At 36.3% G+C, this 19362-nt stretch overlaps 1 protein-coding gene across 5 annotated transcripts in view; it reads left to right on the forward strand.

The window, feature by feature from the left end:
* Positions 1 to 19362, forward strand: part of CPED1 (cadherin like and PC-esterase domain containing 1) — a 295057-nt gene that overhangs the window by 261255 nt on the left and 14440 nt on the right. For all 5 annotated transcript variants that reach the window (XR_013158483.1, XM_077117962.1, XM_077118089.1 and 2 more), the window contains 4 exons: positions 14463 to 14683; positions 14940 to 15041; positions 15412 to 15499; positions 18282 to 18428. Coding sequence is in view for 4 of the 5 variants with exons in the window: in XM_077117962.1 (XP_076974077.1) it covers positions 14463 to 14683; positions 14940 to 15041; positions 15412 to 15499; positions 18282 to 18428 (558 nt within the window). In the remaining variant the exon portion in view is untranslated. The remainder of the gene's footprint in view (positions 1 to 14462; positions 14684 to 14939; positions 15042 to 15411; positions 15500 to 18281; positions 18429 to 19362) is intronic.

Raw genomic sequence — 19362 nt, forward strand, 5'->3', positions numbered from 1 at the left:
TTAAAAGCCAATCTGTCTCTGGTGTGTCGCATTCCACCGGCTAGCGAACTAGAACAGTACCCGAAAGAGAAAGTGCTGGGATAGAGTGGTGTTTACAGTTATGGGCAATCCCCAAATCACATTACTTTGAGATAGTTTAATCAAAGTAGGAAAATTAGATATCTTCATTTATCCCAAAAGGGTCTCCTGTGCAATCCTTGTTGCTTAAAACTAGTGTTTTTGATTTCCCTCTTACTGGAGGAAATAGACGATACAATGTTGATAAAGAGGGCAGGAACAGAGCTTGAGAGGAGTCACTAGAGATAACCGTGTTTCTCATTTCACAGCATGCTTCAATTGACGCACCTCAGATTGTGTAAAAGTGGGGGCATACCTAAACATGCAATTTCTCATGGTATAGCAAGCAGCCTTACTACCCAAAGCTTTTTAATTAATATGGAAAACTCAGATTTTTAAGAGTGAGGGTCCAAAAATTTCAGTACTGTCATGAATAAGTAGTGCAAGCAAATATGTTGTGCTACAAGAAGACACAAAGAACCTTGTTTTCACATCCTAATCAAGACAAGCTTCAGCTTCTGGGAAAGTGTTAAATTGTATTCTCTTTCTCCAAAAAATCAATTTAAAAGGCCACAGATTTGGCTGCACCAGTGAGAGCTACTGGGAATTAGGCCTTCAAATGGCATTTCCTTTCCTTTAGAATCTCTAAGTAGTCCTTTCTCTTATTTGAAATTCCTTATGTTGTTATTCTGCCCTTTCACATCTTTTTACTGCTGTTTCACATCAATAACTATGCTTGGAAATACAGGCCCACCTGTGGGGAAGGAACAAGACGCGAATCAGTTGAGATTTGAAAAGAGGTTAAAAGGAGTTCAAGTTTCCTGTAACTTTTACCAGGAACCTCATTGCACTTGATGGCGTGTGAGCAAGAGTGTAATTTCTACACCTCATTCATTTGCCTTCATTTCAGCAATGCGAACAGGAGACTGAACTCTGAAGGACAGCTGGAGCAATCTCCTCAGGGCATTTGTATGATCCATTTATATGGAGAACTTGTTGGCGTATGCAGGGCAGGTAAACGTGGGGCCCTGTTTAAACTCTAAATTAATCTAAATATAAGTTACTTTATTTATAGGATTTCATGATCAGATGTATGTAATTGCATTCAATCAAAGGAAGATTCAACTGGAAGGAAAAAAGCTGCTTTCAATTCTGCCATCATACAGTTCTCTAAATAGATAGCCACCTCTTTAGATTCTGAATGAAATATTTAAAGAATTTATCAGAGCATAATTTTGTAATCACATTGTAGAATACACAGAAAATTGTTTAAAAATGTGATCATCAAATTTACAACTTAAAATACTTAGCCACCATAGCCAACTGACTTAGCAGCCATAGCCAACTGGATAAAACAAGCACTTATTTTGTTTTTCAGTTGAAATCATAGTTCAGAATTTCAACCAGTAATAAAACAGCTGAGAGGAGTGCAATTAAGCACAGGAAATATAAAAAGGCAATATTTTCTGAAAGTACTTAAAACTCACCTGTTAAAACAGGAAATGTAGCTTAAATTTGAAGTAATGTTTTCAAGTTAAGTGGTGTCTTGGACTTAAAGGTGTTTAAATTTCTGAAGTGTAGCGAATTTTTAATAATATGCTCTGACTAATATGTGAATTCCGTTAAGGTTACACAATTCATCATTGTCTGTCAGTTTTGATAAAAGAAGGTAGATAAAAAAAAAGGAGTGAAGTATACTCTCACCAGGAAAGGATGACTTATACATGATAACATCCTTCAGCATTAAATAAATACCCTGACAATCCAGATGTAATAGCAATCTAGACAGTTTCATTCCAAGCACCTAGAAAATCTGTATCAAGGTGATGGTGTTTAGTTGCTTGCTTCCCTTTTCTTACCAAATTTCATGTTTGAGAGAGAGCTGCCGACATATCAATCTTACATTTGTTTTTGATCCAAGCCAGCAATTTAGTTGTTCATCTATAGCCAATTTAATTAAAATGCATCTTTGGAAAGTATTCATTGTAACCACAGTACAGTTGACAGAGAGAATGCTTTGTTGAGTTATAAATTGCAGCTAGATTTTCATCATGCCCTAAATATGAGTAGCCATTTGATCGGTCTGTTTCATATTAGAGCTTGAACCACCTTTGCCTCATTTTGAAATGGATATTTGTCTTATAAGAGCAGTGTTTCTCAATTTAGGGTCTCAGTAATATGGAACTTTCTAAACACACAGGCTATGATAAACTCTCCAGCAAGCAGGCGCTACGGTAATTAATAAAGATACCTATATAATGACCTCTCTTGGAAGGTTGCAGTGGAATCCCATGTTATCATCTACAAAGCACTTCATTGGATCCAAAGAAGTATTTACACTTCTATATTTATGAAAGATAGAACCTATACAGGTGGAAACAGAGCAAAGAGGGAAACAGTAAAAAGGTGTTTGTCTATTGATTCCCAACCTTACCAAATCAGAAAAATGTGATAGCTAGCAAGCTCCAGACAGTTCACTATCTTTATTTTGACTCAGCTCAGATAGTCCCCAAGGTTTCACTTTATATTTCTCAATAACTTGATTTACTAACTAGGTTCTGTTTCTTTTGGTGACTCTGGAAAAACGAAGTTATAGATGGAGATATATACATGTCTATATACTATTGTTGTTAGTTACCTTTGTACATAATGAAATAAAATGAAATGGAATATTATTTCATTGTATTTTGTTCTTCTTTATTAAGGAAGTTTTGGGTTTACAGAACAATTGTAAAATTCAGGATTCCCATTACTGTCCCACCAGCAATGCTTTGCATTGGTATGGAACATTTGTTGCAATTAATGATAACAGATTTTTATAATTGTACTATTAATAAATAGTAAAGTCCATGGCTTACCCTAGGGTTCACTGTTTGTGTAGTCTAGTTCCATGGTTTTTTTTTTAATTGTTCTTTTTGAAAAATTTTTGTTACCATATAAATAAGTTAACATTTCCCCCTTTAATCACATTCAAGTATTTATTTCTTTGCTGTTACTTGTGATCACAGTATTGTGCTATCATCACCACCATCCATTACCAAAACATTTCCATCAATCCAAATAGGACCCTGTACATTTTAAGTCTTATCTTCCCTTTCCTTATCCCCACCCTGTCCCCTGGTAAACTGGATTCTGATTCTACGAGTTTGCTTATTCTAAATGTTTCAAATCAGTGAGATCATAAATATTTGTCCTTTTGTGTCTGGCTTTTTTCTAGGTTCATCCACCTTGTTGCATGTATCAGGACTTTATTCCTTTTTATGGCCAAATAATATTCCATCGTATGCCTAGGCTACATTTTACTTATCCCTTCACTGGTTGATGGATATTTAGATAGCTTACATCTTTTGATAATGATAATTGTGAATACTGCCACTATGAGCATCAGTGTGCAAATATTTGTTCAAGTCTCTGCTTTTAGTTCTTTTGGTTGTATACCTAGTAGTGGGATTGCCAGGACATATGGTAGTTCTATATTTAGTTTTCTGAGAAACTGCCAAACTGTCTTCCACAGTGATTGCACCATTTTATACTGCCACCAGCAACGACTGAGTGTTCCTATTTCTTCACATCCTCTCCAAAGCTTATTTTCTATTTACTTAAAAGCAACAATTCTAATGTGTGTGAAATGATATTTTGTGATTTAGATTTTATTTCCTTGATGAATAATGATGATGAGCATCTTTGCATGTGCTTTCTGGCCATTAGTACATTTTCTTTGGAGTAATATATCTTGAAGTCTTTTGCCCATTATTTAATTGGGTTGTTTGTCTTTTTATTGTTAGATTGAAAGATCTCGTTATATATTCTGGATAGTAATCCTTTATTGGATATGTGGTATCCAAATGTTATTGTTTTACATTCATGAGAAAGTCCTTTGAGGAACAAAAGTTTCTAATTTTGATGAGGTCCCATTTATCTCTTTGTGTTTTTGTTACTTGTGCTTTGTGTGTAAAGTCTAACAACCAATGCAACACAAGGTCTTAAAAATGCTTCTCTACATTTTCTACATGAATAAGATCTTTGGTCCATTTTGAGTTGATTTTTGTATATAATTTGAGGTAGGGGTCCTCTTTCTTTTTTTTTTTTTTTTTGCAATTGGAAATCCATTTTCCCAACATCATTTGTTGAAGAGAATATTATTTCCCAGTTGAGTGGTCTTTGCCACTGTCAAAAACAGGGGGCCATAAATGTGAGTGTTGATTTATGAGCTCTCAATCCTATTCCATTGATCTATTTATCTGTCCTTGGGCCATTACCATGCTGTTTTGATTACTGTGGCTTTGTAATAAGTTTTAAGATTGGGAAGTGTGGATCCTCCAACTACGTTTTTCTTTTTCAAGATGGCTCTAGCTATTCAGGGTCATTTGCCTTTCATATAAATTTAATGATTGTTTTTTCCAATTTTTGCAAAGAAGATTGTTGAAATTTTGATTGAGATTGCATTGATCTATAAATTATTTTGGGTAGTATGGACATCTTGATGTCATTTAGCCTTCTAATTCATGAACACAGAATGTCCTTCAATTTATTTAGGCCTGCTTTAATTTCTTTTAGCAATATTTGGTAACTTTCTAAGTATAAATCCGTTACATTCTTGGTTAGATTTATTCTTAGATATTGGCTGCTTTTAGTTGCTATTGTGAATAAATTTTTTTTTCTATATTACTTCTTCTGATTTTTCATTGCTTGTGTATAGGATGCTACTGATTATTGGGTGTTGATCTATGACCCTGCCACTTTGCTGAATTCGTTTATTATCTCTAGGAGGTTTGCTGTGCATGTTTCAGGATTTTCTCTATATAGGATAATATCATCTGAAAATAGGGAAAGTTTTACTTTTCCCATTCCAATTTGGATGCTTTTTTTTTTTTTCCTAATTGCTCTGTCAAGAACTTCCAGTATAATGGTGAATAACAATGCTGACAGTGGACATCTTTGTCTTGTTCCTGATCTTAGAGGGAAAGCATTCAGTCTTTCACCATTAAGTAGGTTGTTAGATGTGCAGTTTTCATATATGCCCTTTATCATGTTGAGGATGTTTCCTTCTATTCCTAGCATTCTAAATGTGTGTTGTTGTTTTTTTCAAGAAAGGCTGCTGTTCTTTTGTTAAATGCCTTTTCTGTATCAGTCGAGATGATTGTGCCATTTATTTCCTTCATTCTGTTAATGTGGTATATTACATTAATTGATTTTTCTCATGTTGAAGCAACCTTGCATAACAGGGATAATTCTCACTTGATAATGGTGTATAATTCTCTTAATATGCTATTGGATGGGGTTTGCTAGTATTTTGTTGGAGATTTTTATATCTGTATTCTTAAGAGATACTGATCTGTAGTTTTCTTTTCTTGTGGTATCTTAATCCAGTTTTGATATAAGGGTGATGTTGGCCTCATTGAATAAGTTAGGGGGTGTTTTTTCTTCTTCAGGTTTTTGGAAGAGTTTGAGCAGAATTGCAGTTAAGTCTTCTTGGATTGCTTGGTAGAATGCCCCTGTGAAGCTATCTGGCCCTGGGATTTTCTTTGTCAGGAGCTTTTTAATTACTTATTCCATCTCTATACTAGCAATTAATTTGTTGAGAGCTTCTATTTCATCTTGAGTCAATGTAGGTAGTTTGTGTGTTTCTAAGGATTTGTCCATTTTGTCTGGGTTATTTAATTTAATGGCACACAGTTGTTCATAGTATACTCTTATAGTCGTTTTTCTTTCAGCAGTATTGGTAGTAATGTTCCCCTTTTAATTTCTGATTGTCGTTATTGGTATTTCTCTCTTTCTTCTTTGTCAGTCAAGCTAAAGTTTTGTCAATTTTATTGATCTTTTCAAAGAACCAACTTTTGGTTCTGTTGATTCTTTCTACCGCCTTTTTTGCTGTCTTCTATTTTTTATATGTCCACTCTAATCTTTGTTGTTTCCTTCCTTCTGCTCTCTTTGGGTTTAGTTTGCTCTTCACTTTCTAGTTTTTCCAATTTTGAAGTTAAGTCTCTGCTTTGAAGTCTTACTTCTTTTTTAATGTAAGCATTTAGAGCTATAAATTTTCCTTCTCATTGCTATCTTCACTGCATCCATAAATTTTGGTATGCTGTATTTTCATTTTCATTCACCTGAAGATATTTCCTAATTTTGCTTCTGATTTCCTCTTGAATGTATTGGTTATTTAAGAGTATGTTGTTTAATTTCCACACTTCTGTGACTTTTCCATTTCTCCCTCTGTTACATGAGAATGTAACACATGGTCTATTCTGGAGAATGAGCCATGTGCACTCAAAAAGAATGTGTATTCTGTTTTTGTTGGGTGCAGTGTTCCATATATGTCTGTTGGATCTAGTTGTTTTAGTGTAATACTCAAGACCTGTACTTCCTTACTGCTCTTCTGCCTACATGTTCTATCCATTATTGAGAGATGTATGTTAATGTCACCTACTGTTAATGTAATATTGTCCATTTCTCCTTTCAAATCTGTCAGTATTTGCTTCATATATTTTGTGGTGTTTCTGTTAAATGTGTATATATTTATAATTGTTGCATCTTCCTGTTGAATTGTCCCCTTTATCAGTATATAATGATTATCTTTGTCCCTCATAACGGTTTTTGCTTTAAAGTCTATCTTATATGTTATATTAGTATACCCACCCAGCTCTCTTTTTTTGTTACTATTTGCACAGTATTTATTTTTTCATTCCTTTCACCCTCAACCTACTTGTATATTTGAATTCAGGGTGAGTCTCTTGCAGACAGCATATAGTTGGGTCATGCTTTTTTACCCATTCTGCCAATCTCTGCCTTTTGACTGAGGAGTTTAATGAATTTACATTTAAAAGTCACTGCTGATAATGCCGTACTTTCTTCTTCCATTTGACTAATTAGCTTATATAAACCTTACACCTTTTTTTGATCTTCACTTCTGTTAATGTCTACTTTTGTATCTATTTGCTTTTTTGTGTTATACCATATTGAGTTCCTTCTCAATCTATGTGGATATATTTCTCAACTATTGTTGAGTTGGTTGCCATGGGTTAAAATTTAATATCTTAAGTATATAAAAATCACATTTGGTTTGATCCCAGAATAACTTCAATAGCCCACATTTTTACTTTTCATATACCCTTCTGTACCCCCACCATTATTTTTGTATTCATTACCACTTATATCTTTGTACATTTTATGTCCAAAAACATAGATTGTCATTATTTTCCATGTATTTGAAGTTTAGCACCTGAAAAAAAGTAAGGCATGCAGTTACATACCAATAAATACACTACAATAATACTGGTATTTATAATTACCCAGATGGTTACCATTGCCACAGGTCTTTATTTCTTTATGCTGCTTTGAATCACTGTCTAGTGTCCTTTCCTTTCAGTACAAAGAACTCTTTTTAGCATTGTTTGTAGGGCAGGTCTAGTGGTGATGAACTCCCTCAGATTTGTTTATCTGAGAATGTCTTCATCTTACCTCACTTTTGAAAAAGAGTCTTGTTGGATATAAAATTCTTGGCTGGTAGTTGTTGTTCTTTTCCTGTCAGCATTTTAAGTATTTCAACCCAGTGCCTTCTTGCCTCCATTTCTGATGAGAAATCTGGACTCAATCTAATTGGGACTCCTGTTCACGTAACACATTGCTTTTCTCTTGCATTTTTCAGAACTCCTTCCTTAGCCTCTGCATTCGATAGTGTAATCTGTATATGATGGGACAGATTTTTCATCATGTTTATCCTGTTTGGTGTTCTCTGAAATTCTTGAATGAGCATATTCCTGTCTTTGCTAAGTTTGAGAATCCTCTCATTATTTGTTTGGCTATTCCTTCTGCTCCTTGCTCTCTTTCTTCTTCTGGGACTCCCATAATCTGTAAATTGCTGTGCTTCAAGTTGTTCCATAGCAGTCTTAGGCTATTTTATTTTTATATTTCTTTTTTTTTCTCCTGCTCCTCAGCTTGACTAACTTCAAGTTCACTGATTCTATCTTCTACCAGCTCCAATCTGCTTCTGAAATCCTCTGGACATTTTTCATTTCAGTTATTGTGGTCTTCAACTCCAGCAGTTGAGCTTTGTTCCTTTTGCAGTTTTCTCTCTCTTTTCTTAGGCTCTCATATTGCTCATTCATTTTCCTGATGTCCTTTAGTTCTTTTTCTGTACTCTTCTTCATCTTTTTGAGCATTTTTAAAATAACTACTTTTAAGGCTTTGTTCGCATTCTCATTTTCTTCATTGGGTTTTCTGTATTTTTATCCTCTTTCTTTGGATGGGTGTGCCATCATTTCTGTTCCTTTGTTTGTCTCATCTTCTTTTGTTGTACACTGTACATTTTAATATCGTAAAATCTTAGCTCTGGGATTTATTCCCTGAGATGTCTATTTCATTGTTCTTTTGTGACAAACTGAGGATAAGCCAGAAATTTTCTTAACTTCAGCCCTATCAGGAAAGTCTGCCTAAGGTAAATGCAGAGGGCATGGTTGATTTTCTGTTTTTCTGGGCCTCTTGTCTTGTCTTAAACTTTTGCTTATTACTTTTTTTTGTGTTCAACCACTTATAAGAGTTTGGTTTTCCCCTCTGAATCCCAAGAAACAGACTTCCCTCTCATGGGTGTTGAAGCTGGCAAGCTTTTTTCCCCAGCCTGCACCCCTCTATAGTTTTTTTTATACTCCTTCCATCATCATATCAAGCTGCTCTTGTTGGAAGGGCAAATTCTGGGAGGCATGTTACCCCAAAGAGGACTTTTTTCAAGTCAGTGTTTCCCAGCCAGGGACCTACAAAAGAGTTGCAGAGCAGTTCCAAAGTGCTGTCAAGAGGGCGGGCCACGGTGGCTCACCAGGCAGAGTTCTCGCCTGCCCAGGTTCGTTTCTTGGTGCCTGCCCAAGCAAAAAAAATAAATAAATAAAAAAATAAAAGTGCTGTCAAGAGGTAAGGAACAAAAGTTTCTCTGAGGGTACCATAAAGCTGAGCTTTGTTGGCCTGTCTAGCACATGCAGTCCTTCAGCAAATGTCCCCTGCAGCCCAGAGGAAGTGGAGGGTTTTTAAATCTCCACTGCCTCTGCCCCTGCCAGGAGATGGTAGAAACAATGGCTGTCACCAGCTTTGTCTGGGGTGAATTGGAACAATAGTCACTCTTAGAGCCGGGCTCCCTATGATCCAAATTCACTAATCAAATCCCATGATCAGTGACTGGCCATGACCACCCCTGTTTTGCGGAAGAGGATTTGTATCCCTTTTGATTACCAGCAAGCTAACCATGGGACTGGGCTCCTTGGCAGCCTCCTGTGGGAGTGGGGTCTGGGTGCTAAAAACCACCACATGGAGACATTGATTTACTCTCTTTTACTGTAATTTACCAACCTCTTCCTCCTACTTCTCCACAGATACTGCACAGTGTTCTTTTGGCCTCCAGAGTTTAAAAATAGTTGTTTCAGACTGTTCCTCCTTTTTAAATAATTGCTTTGGTGGAAAGACAGAGCCCTGGAACTCCCTATTATGCCATCTTCCCTGGAAGTTCTATTGCATTGTATATTTAAGTCAAAAGTTCCCAAACTTTTAGTTGTGCTTTCACCAACAAATTCTTTTTTTTTGCTATTATTTTTTCTGGAACCTATTTCTCTAAGAACAGAAATCTTTTTGTATAACACGTGAAGGATAACTTTAGTTTTTCATATACTTCCCACATTTGCTGAATTTAGGGATAGTTTTCCCCAGAAAACCTTAAGATGTAGGAAAATATGGTAGAATCTGGCTAACTGTTCAAATTAATTTCCTCTTCTTCCTTGCACTCAGTTTGCCTGCATTCCCAGTCAACCTTGAAATTAGGTGTGTGGTTCATGTGACAGAGTTTTAACCGATGGAATTGGAGTGGCAGCTATGTACCCCACTTCCAGATATGGTCCATAGAAAACCTGACAGTTTTCACTCCTTCCACAAGCTAGATATTAATGTCTAGGAAGTCCTTGGAAATCGTAATTGAAGAGGGCACATCGCCATTAGTCCAAGACCCTAATGACCCCTCTGCCCCCACCCCCACACATACACCCACCTGGAACCACCTCGGATTGTTTTCCTGAGGAAAAAAATAAGCTCTAATTGTTTTTAAACCATTACACATTTTGGTTCAATTTGTTATATCGCTTGGCCTATCCCAACTAACATAGGAACTGTCGTGTAGGGACTGGAAATAGAAATAAAGACAATCAAACCGTTTTATGGCTCTATATTTTAAAATATGCCCCATGCTTTCATAAAGCCCAGGAACACGATGTATTCCTGGGTCTGTGATCCATGATGGTGTGAAAAAGAGTGGGAAAAATAGCCACTCCTATACACTTTGTTGTGGTTCACGTTGCATGGAGAATCTCAGGAGTAGGACAGATGCAAAACTCTTTAAAATACACTTTTGCCTCCAGCTGCTGAGCTGAGATCCAGCTTCTGGTGACACATCAGAACACAGATGTTTCCGCTCCTCTCTGGAGCCTACCTCAATGGAGATGGGTTCGCCTCAGTACTCAGGACCAGAAGAGAGGGTGCATTGGAAAATGTGATTCTATAATTAGCATCACTACCTTGATGGATTCATTGAACAAATACTTAATCATGAATCTTTCCTCATTGTTCATAAATATAAATCGCATTTATTTAAGCTGATTAGTTCTAAATTTTAAATAAATTTTCAAAAAAATTTTAAATAAAAGGGATTTGCTGTTGCTGCTGCTGCTACTGCTGCTTTGGATTTTTCTTTTTCCTTATTATTAAAAGACAATACAGGGTGCATGGGTAGTTTAGTGGTTAAAATGCCCACCTTCCATCCAGGAGACCTGGGTGCAATTCCCAGACCATGCACCCAAAAAAAGAAAAGACAACACAAGTTCATTTTAGAAAATACTGTCTCAAAATAATCACTACTGATTTTCCAGGGCCCTTGCATACTCTATTTTTTACAAATATGCAATCATTCTTTATATTCTGATTGTAATTAGCTTTTTATAATAGTTATCATTGAAATCTTTCACATCATAATATATTCTTATTACAGTATCATTGTGAAAAGCTGAAAATAATTCAAGAGAATGATTATACCTTAGTTTGATGAATTAGTTATACATTGTTAGACATCTGTGCTGCTTTCAATTTATCTTGCTTTTTAAATTATCTTTCATAAACCTGCTTAAATATATCTTAGAAGTGGAGTTACTAAAAATGCTGCTGATTTATATTCCCAACAGCAAAGTACAAATACATTCATTTTAATAAATGGTTAGTGAGAAGCTACTTTGTGATACATACTATTCTGGAAAGTGAGGATTTAGCATTAAAAAAGAAGATAAAAATCCTACCCTCATGGTGCTTACATAGTATTATATGAATGAGTCTAAATCCCTGGACTCTTAATATCACTGGAACTTTTAAAATCTTTGATACTTTGGTAGGAAGAAAAGTAGATTTTAATTTTTCATTACCAAAGTTTGATTATTTTTACATAGGCTTACTGTTTGATTGCTTGTGCCACTCAATACCTGTGTACGCTAATGTAAGATAATTTTTCACATGGGAGAGAAATGCTGTATATAAATTAAATGTCTACTCATAAGAATTTGTCATGGTAATTTAGATCTTTGAAAGTGCAAGTTATCTTTTCAAAACAATCTCCAAATTTTGGAGAATTTTGAAAAAAATCACCCTTTATTTTGTATTATTTTAAAATTGTGTGTATGTACTTAAAATTGCTGAGACTTTCAAGTCTGAAACTCTTCAACTAGGAATACCAATTAACCTCTTACAAAGCAGCTTTGCTTACAGAAAAACCAACCTTAAAATCACAACTGCATTTTTATTTTAGTCACATTCTATCATTTCCTTTCAGTAAAAGGCACTGGGATTAAATAATCCTCTAGAGAATATACCTTCCCAGAGCTGTGTCTATACTAGAGTGGAAAATTCCTTTTAGATTTTTGCAGTCTGGAAGACTTTGTTCTGAAAATGATGGTGTTCTAATTTGCTAGCTGCTGGAATACGATATACCAGAAATACAATGGCTTTTGCAAAGGGGAATTTAATAAATTGCTAGTTTACAGTTCTGAGGCTGAGAAAATGTCCCAATTAAAACAAATTTATAGAAATGTTCAATCTAAGGCAACCAGGGAAAGATACCTTCCTTTAAGAAGGCCATTGATGTCCAATGTTTCTCTCTCAGCTGGAAGGGCACATGGTGAATATGGCGGCATCTGCCGGCTTTCTCGTGGCTCAACAGCAGGGACTCTCTCCAAAATATTTCCTCTTTTAAAGGATTAATGGGTGGAGTCGCAACTCTATGGAAGCTATCTGATCAAAAGTTACCACCCACAATTGGGTGGGTCACTTCTCCAAGGGAACAATTAAGAAGCTTCCAGCCAGCAATATTGAATTGAGGGTTAAAGGACATGAGTATTTTGGGGTCCACCACAGATTCAAGCCAGCACAGATGGTGTGACATTTTGTCCTCCTATTCATGAAGTTCTTGCCAGTTGTCACCAATCACCAATGGAGAAGCCAAGGACCAGTCCCGAGAGTATTGGTTTGCTTCCATTAGTGATCTTTCTTCCAGGCCTCCATCTAGAGCTTCAGTTTCTCCAACGACCCTACAGGTCCTGCTGGGGGTCAGTGCCAGTAGGGCGGGATCGTGACTGCTTCAACATTTATTTCCCATCTTCAAGTTTTCTATAAACAAGCTAATAAATTTAAAGTGTCTAATTAGTGTGAGGCAATTGAAAGAACTAAATAAATGCTGCTTGTCTTCCTTATGCCTTAATTGTGTGATTACTGTATGCCATTAGTTAAAATCCCATATAAGTCTTCTGAGATTGTACTATTTTTTTCTCTACCTTACACATAAAGGAAGTATATACTCACAGAAGTCAAAGAATTTGTCTAAGATTCTCTCATTAATAAATGGCAATATGTAAGATTCCTTAAACGTGACCCTATATTGCCTCATATTCTTTAGTGGGCTGTTATCTTCTTAGAACTCCACACAAAAAATCTACACTTTTTTTCTCTTTGCAGCAAATGCAGGTGTTTTGATTTCTCTAAACATCAATGTCTTTCATTATAACCCACAATACAGAAATTCAGTGTTCTTTCTGTACAGACATAGCTATAATTCCATGTACACATTGATAACATCTATAATGGACATCAAAATGCAATGAAATCACAGAGAACTGAGAGTAATTCTGGCTCTAGGCTGTGGATCAACCTGTTAGTAGAGTTGATTTTTGTGCATTTCTGAAGGTGGCATAGCACTTAGGCAGGTGGAGTTGCAGAGGGAGGAGCTTTCAAGGCAGAGGGATTAGCACAAGGTAAAACATGTTGCTGAGTGCAAATCATATTCAGTGAAAAAGCAGACCTTTGACTTGCTTATATGAGAGAACCATTGAGATAATGGGGCCTCTTCACTTAGAATCAAAGGAACATGGTTTGAGAGCCCTATGACCCCATTTACCAGATTTATGACCTCAGTGTCCCTTAGCCTCAAATTCCACACCTGTGAAACCAAAGATAATGATTCAAACCTCACAACTGAGAAGATTAAATGTTAGTATTCTATATGAAATCTCCATCCAGCAAAGTCTGATATGCAACAGGAATTTAGTAAATGTTAACTGAACCTAAATATTTTAGATCTGATTCTGTAAAAAATGAGAATCCAATAAAATTTTTGATCACACAAATAAGATGACCAGAGCAGGACATTTGGAAATTTATCTCAGCAATATAATATGTAGACAGAATTAGAGGGCAGACATTCTGCAAGAAGGAAGACACATTTTGAGAATGTAACAATCAAGCAGTTTTGATGCAATGGGCCCTAAAAGCAAGGGTGAGGTGGCGGAATGAATGGAAATGACATGGTGGGCACAAAAGGCATCACTGGAGGGCAAATGGCACAGGGATATGCACTGTGGGAACTTGACTGCTGTTCAACAAATCAGGTTCTAGTCCTGCAATGCTTTTCTCAAATGGTGGCATGAACTTTATTGAGCTACCTAGGATCTGTGGATTCCCAGTTACTTCATCCATAAAGTAAAGAGACTAGACTAGAAAAGCTGAGTATTCCTATAGCACTGAAATACTTCCTGTTTATATGAATCCATAAGACTTGTAAAATGAATAGATGATAAAATAAAGAACACAAGGGAGAAAGGTAACAAAGCAAAAAGTGTTGAACTTTAGTTAATGGGTCAGTAGTGATGTCATTATTGGAACAGGGGAGAGAGGGAAATACATGGGTTTGAGAAAGAATATGATGAAGGTGATTTTTAACAATTTGAAGGGCTGTCCTTCAAATAGACAATGGTTTTATGAACATTCAAAGAATTAGTTATTTTAGACTATCGCCTATACCATGTAAACAGGAAATGTGAAAACAAATACTTTTTCTTAATTTATAGATTCTTTTCATTGGAGATTCAACCAATAGAGGTATAATGTATTATCTCATCGAGAGACTGAATGAAACCTTGCAGGAATGGCAGAAGGTGCACGGCACTAAATTCTACCACAACGTCAATGGGGGGAAGACTTTGATTGGTTATTCCTACTACCCGCAGTTCTGGATAAGCCCTTCATTGAGACCAACCTTTGAAAAAGCACTTGAACATCTCTTGCAAAGGTACAATGGGGCCATTGTGAATAGCATAATACCACAATATACTGCTGTTTTGCTGGCCATTGTAATTGTTCACTGCACATCAAATGTGCTGAAAAGCTTAGATACCGAGTAATATGGCTGAAACTGAGTTGGAAATGACAAGGTGGCCCTATGATTAGGATGCCTGATATGGTTCAATGAGATGTAAGGCAATGCTGTTAAAATGTTTACCAGCTGTTTTAAGGCAACATGTGTTGTTTTTCTTTCTGGATTTCAGATCACATCCCCTGGAGAATACCGGCCAGACTGTATTAGTTGTTGGTGGTGTTCAATGGCTTAATTCCAATCACTTGCAAATTATTCACAAGGTTTTGAAGAGGTAAATTTCAAAAAAAAAAAAACAATGCTCATTAGTCTTCTAGGTAAAAGAAACAATCAAGATTTTATTTAAAGAACAACTTGTAATTTAGAAGTTAATACTTAAAGTCCAGTTTAAAATATTTCAAAATACTTTTGTATCTAATTACAACACGTATCTTCAGTATCCAAATGTACATTTATTACAGATCAAAATATGTACACTGATACATAAAACTGTATAGAAAAAAACTAATTACACTAAGCCTATAAAGTATGAATTCAGTCCTATATGCCAATTATCACAATTCTAAAAGACTTCCACTATATTTGTTCATGTGAATCTAGAAATGCAATCTAAGTTTGTGACCTTAGAATTCTATTTCATTCAGAGAAAATTTACAAAATATCCTGGTGGTCATCAAAACTTTAGGAATTGGATTTCATCTGCCAGTGAATGGAGTGCATTTCTTAACACAGGTAAGCTCATTTCCTCCTAGTAATTTGAACTATGTGGTTCCTATTGGGATCTCTACTGGTGTCTGAAAAAGGACCCAAAGGTAACTCTATGATACAACCTTCCCAATGCAATCACTCCATAATACAATTGAATCAAAGGAGAAAGTATACCTAAGGATTAAGATATCAAATCAGTTCTAATCATTACTGGAGACAAGTAGCCCAAAGATATATTCCAAAGTGTGTTGAGTTTATGAAAGAAGAAAGGGGCTACCAAGTCATGAACAAAAAATAAAGAACTGAGGGGTATAGGAGGGAGATTATACTTTGAGTAGTCCCTTACCCTATTGATGTTTCCTACTTATTTATTTATTTATGGCATGAGCAGGCACCGGGAATTGAACCCGGGTCTCTGGCATGGCAGGCGAGAATTCTGCCACTAAGCCACCATGGCCTGCCCTGTTTCCTACATTTCTTATAAAGACTGTACAAAAGGTTATGATTTGTTTAAGTTCTTGCAGAAACCACTAATGGAATTGTCAATATCAATGAGTCCTTTGGGAAAGCTGATTCTGACTGATTGTTTTAAAAAAATCTTTGAAGTAGTATTGCTACTTTTTTATCTGGTTGGATATTCAGAAGTGAATGGAGTTGGGTGGGCAGGGGGCTCCGACGGGTTTTGTAAGAGATAGCAAATTAGAAGATTCAATAAAGAAGAGAAAGATAATGCCCTTAGGTAAGAAACCAGCTGTTCTTGCACAAGCAAGGGAGGGTTTACAGACAGCCTGGGTTTCTTTGCAATCACAGTCAGGGTTCAGGGCCTCACTGAGAACTGGGAAAAAAGGAGAATGCTATTCTAATATGAATCAGGGTGAGATTTATTTTTGTGTCAGTGCTGAGTATTCCTTGTTCTTCCCAACACAAATTATCCCTTCTCTTTTCCTGAAACTTTGCCTGCCTGGACTCCATATCTCTTAATACAAAAACAAGAGAACTGGTAGAAGGTGGCCAAAGTAAAGCCCCCAAATCCAGCCTCTTGGAGTCAGGAGGGGATTAAGATAATTAAAAGTCAGTCAAGGCATTTAACATCTAGGGTAGCTGAAGAAGTTGAGGCAGCTATGTATTGGGAAAAGGGACCTTTGACCCTTTTTGCCATGCGTTTTGCATTGAAGTTGCCTGTTGTAGCTGCATTTTAGTTCAGCATCTCCTTCTGCCTAACCCTGCTTCTCTCACTCCCTTTTGGTTGTAGATCCAAAGGGTGCTCTATTATAAGTCTCCTGCACTCAAATTTTTGTCTCAGAGTTTGTTTCCCAAGGAATCAACCTTTTCTTTAAAATCTCCTCACTGTAAATTTCTTCCATGTATCTTAGAAATTAGACATATTACTGTTGAGAAAATACTTTTAACTGGGCAACAAAGTGCCTACAAACAATACGGAGCATATACTCTTTGAAGCATAGACCAAACTAGCATCTATCTCTTTGCCTCCAAGATTTCTTCTTTATCAACATCTTCTTTTAACTACCTTTATTTCACAGAAGACACTCTTGTTTGAATGTCACATAAAAATAGCCATGCAAGTCCAGTGGAGAGAATAGAAAGTTAGATATATTTGTACTTCTTTGACTTTGAACTTGGACTAACAAAATAAATCATTATTTGCTTCTTTTATTTGGAAAATGAAATCATTTTTGCCCTTTGAGAAAGGGGAGGGAAGTGGTGTTTCCTTCCTGTTTCAGTTTGGGGTCTCCAAGAAATAAGCACCAAGACAGGATTAACCAAATTAGGGAATTATTGGGTGGGATGCCTGGAAAGCATAAAGGAAAGAGTTCAGTAGGCAGAGAGAGCTTCATGCATCAGCATCCAATACACATCATGGAGTCATGGGCCAAATTGTTTTTAGTGTCTACTGTATCCTGGGGTCTGTGTTTAACTATAATGTAGCTGATATGGAAGGAGAGGGAGAAGGAAGGATTGAGTAGCAAGTGTCTCAGACTGAACTAGAGCTCTCAAAATACTGGATCATTACCTGGGACAAGGTGGGGTAGACAATAGAGGGAATGTGATCCACAGGGCAGCAGCTGGAGACGTCACTCAACTCTGCTGCTCCCTGAAGCACACTCCTTTCCTACTTTCCTCATCCCCAATCTAATGGCAAACCTGCCTGGAGACTCTGTTCATGAAACCCCTCTGGAAGCTTTACTGTCTGGCTGGGACTCTGTCCCTGGCAGTACTACTCCTACTTCTCTGCTGGCCCAGAGTCTGGTACATTTACCTCCAATAAAGGACTTTCTAAATGTTGATACATCTGTTTCTCCTATGAGAATGCCATGTCTTAAAAGCAGGGACCATGATATACTCATCCTTATTTTCAAATCCCTTAGCACAGAACTAAGCACAAAGCAGACACTAATTAATATCCAAATGGTTACACGAAGGCAATCCAAATAAGTGAAGATTGCAATTTTGATTTTTCAAATCTTAGTTTTTAAGTTGAGAATTTTAGATATTTTGATGGGTCTTTGTGTGCAATAAATCTAACTATATTCATGAAAGGGGAAGTTCAGAACTGTGTGTCCAAATAGATATTTATATTTTATATATACATAAAAATATAAATATATTTTTGAGTAAAAACATTAGAACACATCTTTATTTAAGAAATGCATGTGAAATTAATTATCTCATAATATGACCAATTTTTCTAAAAATGATGACATTTATATGATTTCTGCTTGAGTTATTATATCGTAAAACAATCCTCTGTTAATAACAGTCTTCATTCTTCTGCTTTGCAATTCAGAATGAAGTACAGAATTTATGGAAAGAAAATTTGATTATTCTGGATGCTGCAAAAAAATATGGCTATGAAGTGGTTGATACGTTCACTATAACAATGGGGCGATACAAAGAGTTTCTGCAGGGGAAATGTGGATGCCATTTCCATGAGGTATTTATCCTAGCTCTCTGAATTTTGTCATTTTTAATTTTTTAAAATTTCTTGTGTCTTTAATTTCTTCTTGTCAGTCTTATTTTGCATGAAAAAACTAAGTCTGGAGGAGATTAACTGATGTGTTCATTATCATTCAACCAAAGTATGTAATAATTACAACTCTAGGCACTGCAAAATAAAGTGTTAAAAATTAGTGTTCCTTGAGACACTTCAAAATGAGGATTCCCTGGTCAATGCTGGTAGGAAAATGGGAACCTGGAGAGCATTTGTTGTCTCTAATTGATTCCAAGCCTTCCCACCAAGAATTTCATCAAATATGATGACAAACTTCTTCAGTGGAGGCTGCTTTAAAATCAAGCCTACTGAATGTACTAAGCTAATGAATGATCTTCCCCCATTGGTTTCTAACAGAAGTGCCTGCATTGGAGTAATTCCCTCCCCACTTACCCCACTCCCCGCTCACGTGGTGAACATTATGTTGTTTGTATCTGTAATTAAATAGGCTTAGCTGATAAAAATGATAGCAGAAAATAATTTTATTCTTTTCCCTTCCATCCTTCCAGACCCGTAGTTTACCAGGGCTGCTATGACAAATACTGCACAGCGGGTAGGCTTAAACAATAAACATTTCTTAGATCACTGTTTTAGAGGCCAGAAGTTCCAAATCAAGGCATCAGCAAAGCTATGCTTCCTCTCAGAGTTAATGGCATTCTATTGATGGCTTGTCACAATCCTTGAGATTCCTTGACTTGCATCTCTGCCTCTGTCATATGCCAATGTTCCTGGTCTCCTCTTGTTGCTTTCTCTGACTCTGGGCTTCTACATCTTCTGATCTCTTCCAGTTTCTGGTTTCTACTGACTGAGTATGTCTGAATTTCCTCTCTTTAAAAGGCTCCAGTAATACAGATTAAGACCCCCTTGATTCAATTTG

Source organism: Tamandua tetradactyla, chromosome 1 (genome assembly GCF_023851605.1).
Source record: "Tamandua tetradactyla isolate mTamTet1 chromosome 1, mTamTet1.pri, whole genome shotgun sequence".
Classification (NCBI taxonomy): domain Eukaryota; kingdom Metazoa; phylum Chordata; class Mammalia; order Pilosa; family Myrmecophagidae; genus Tamandua; species Tamandua tetradactyla.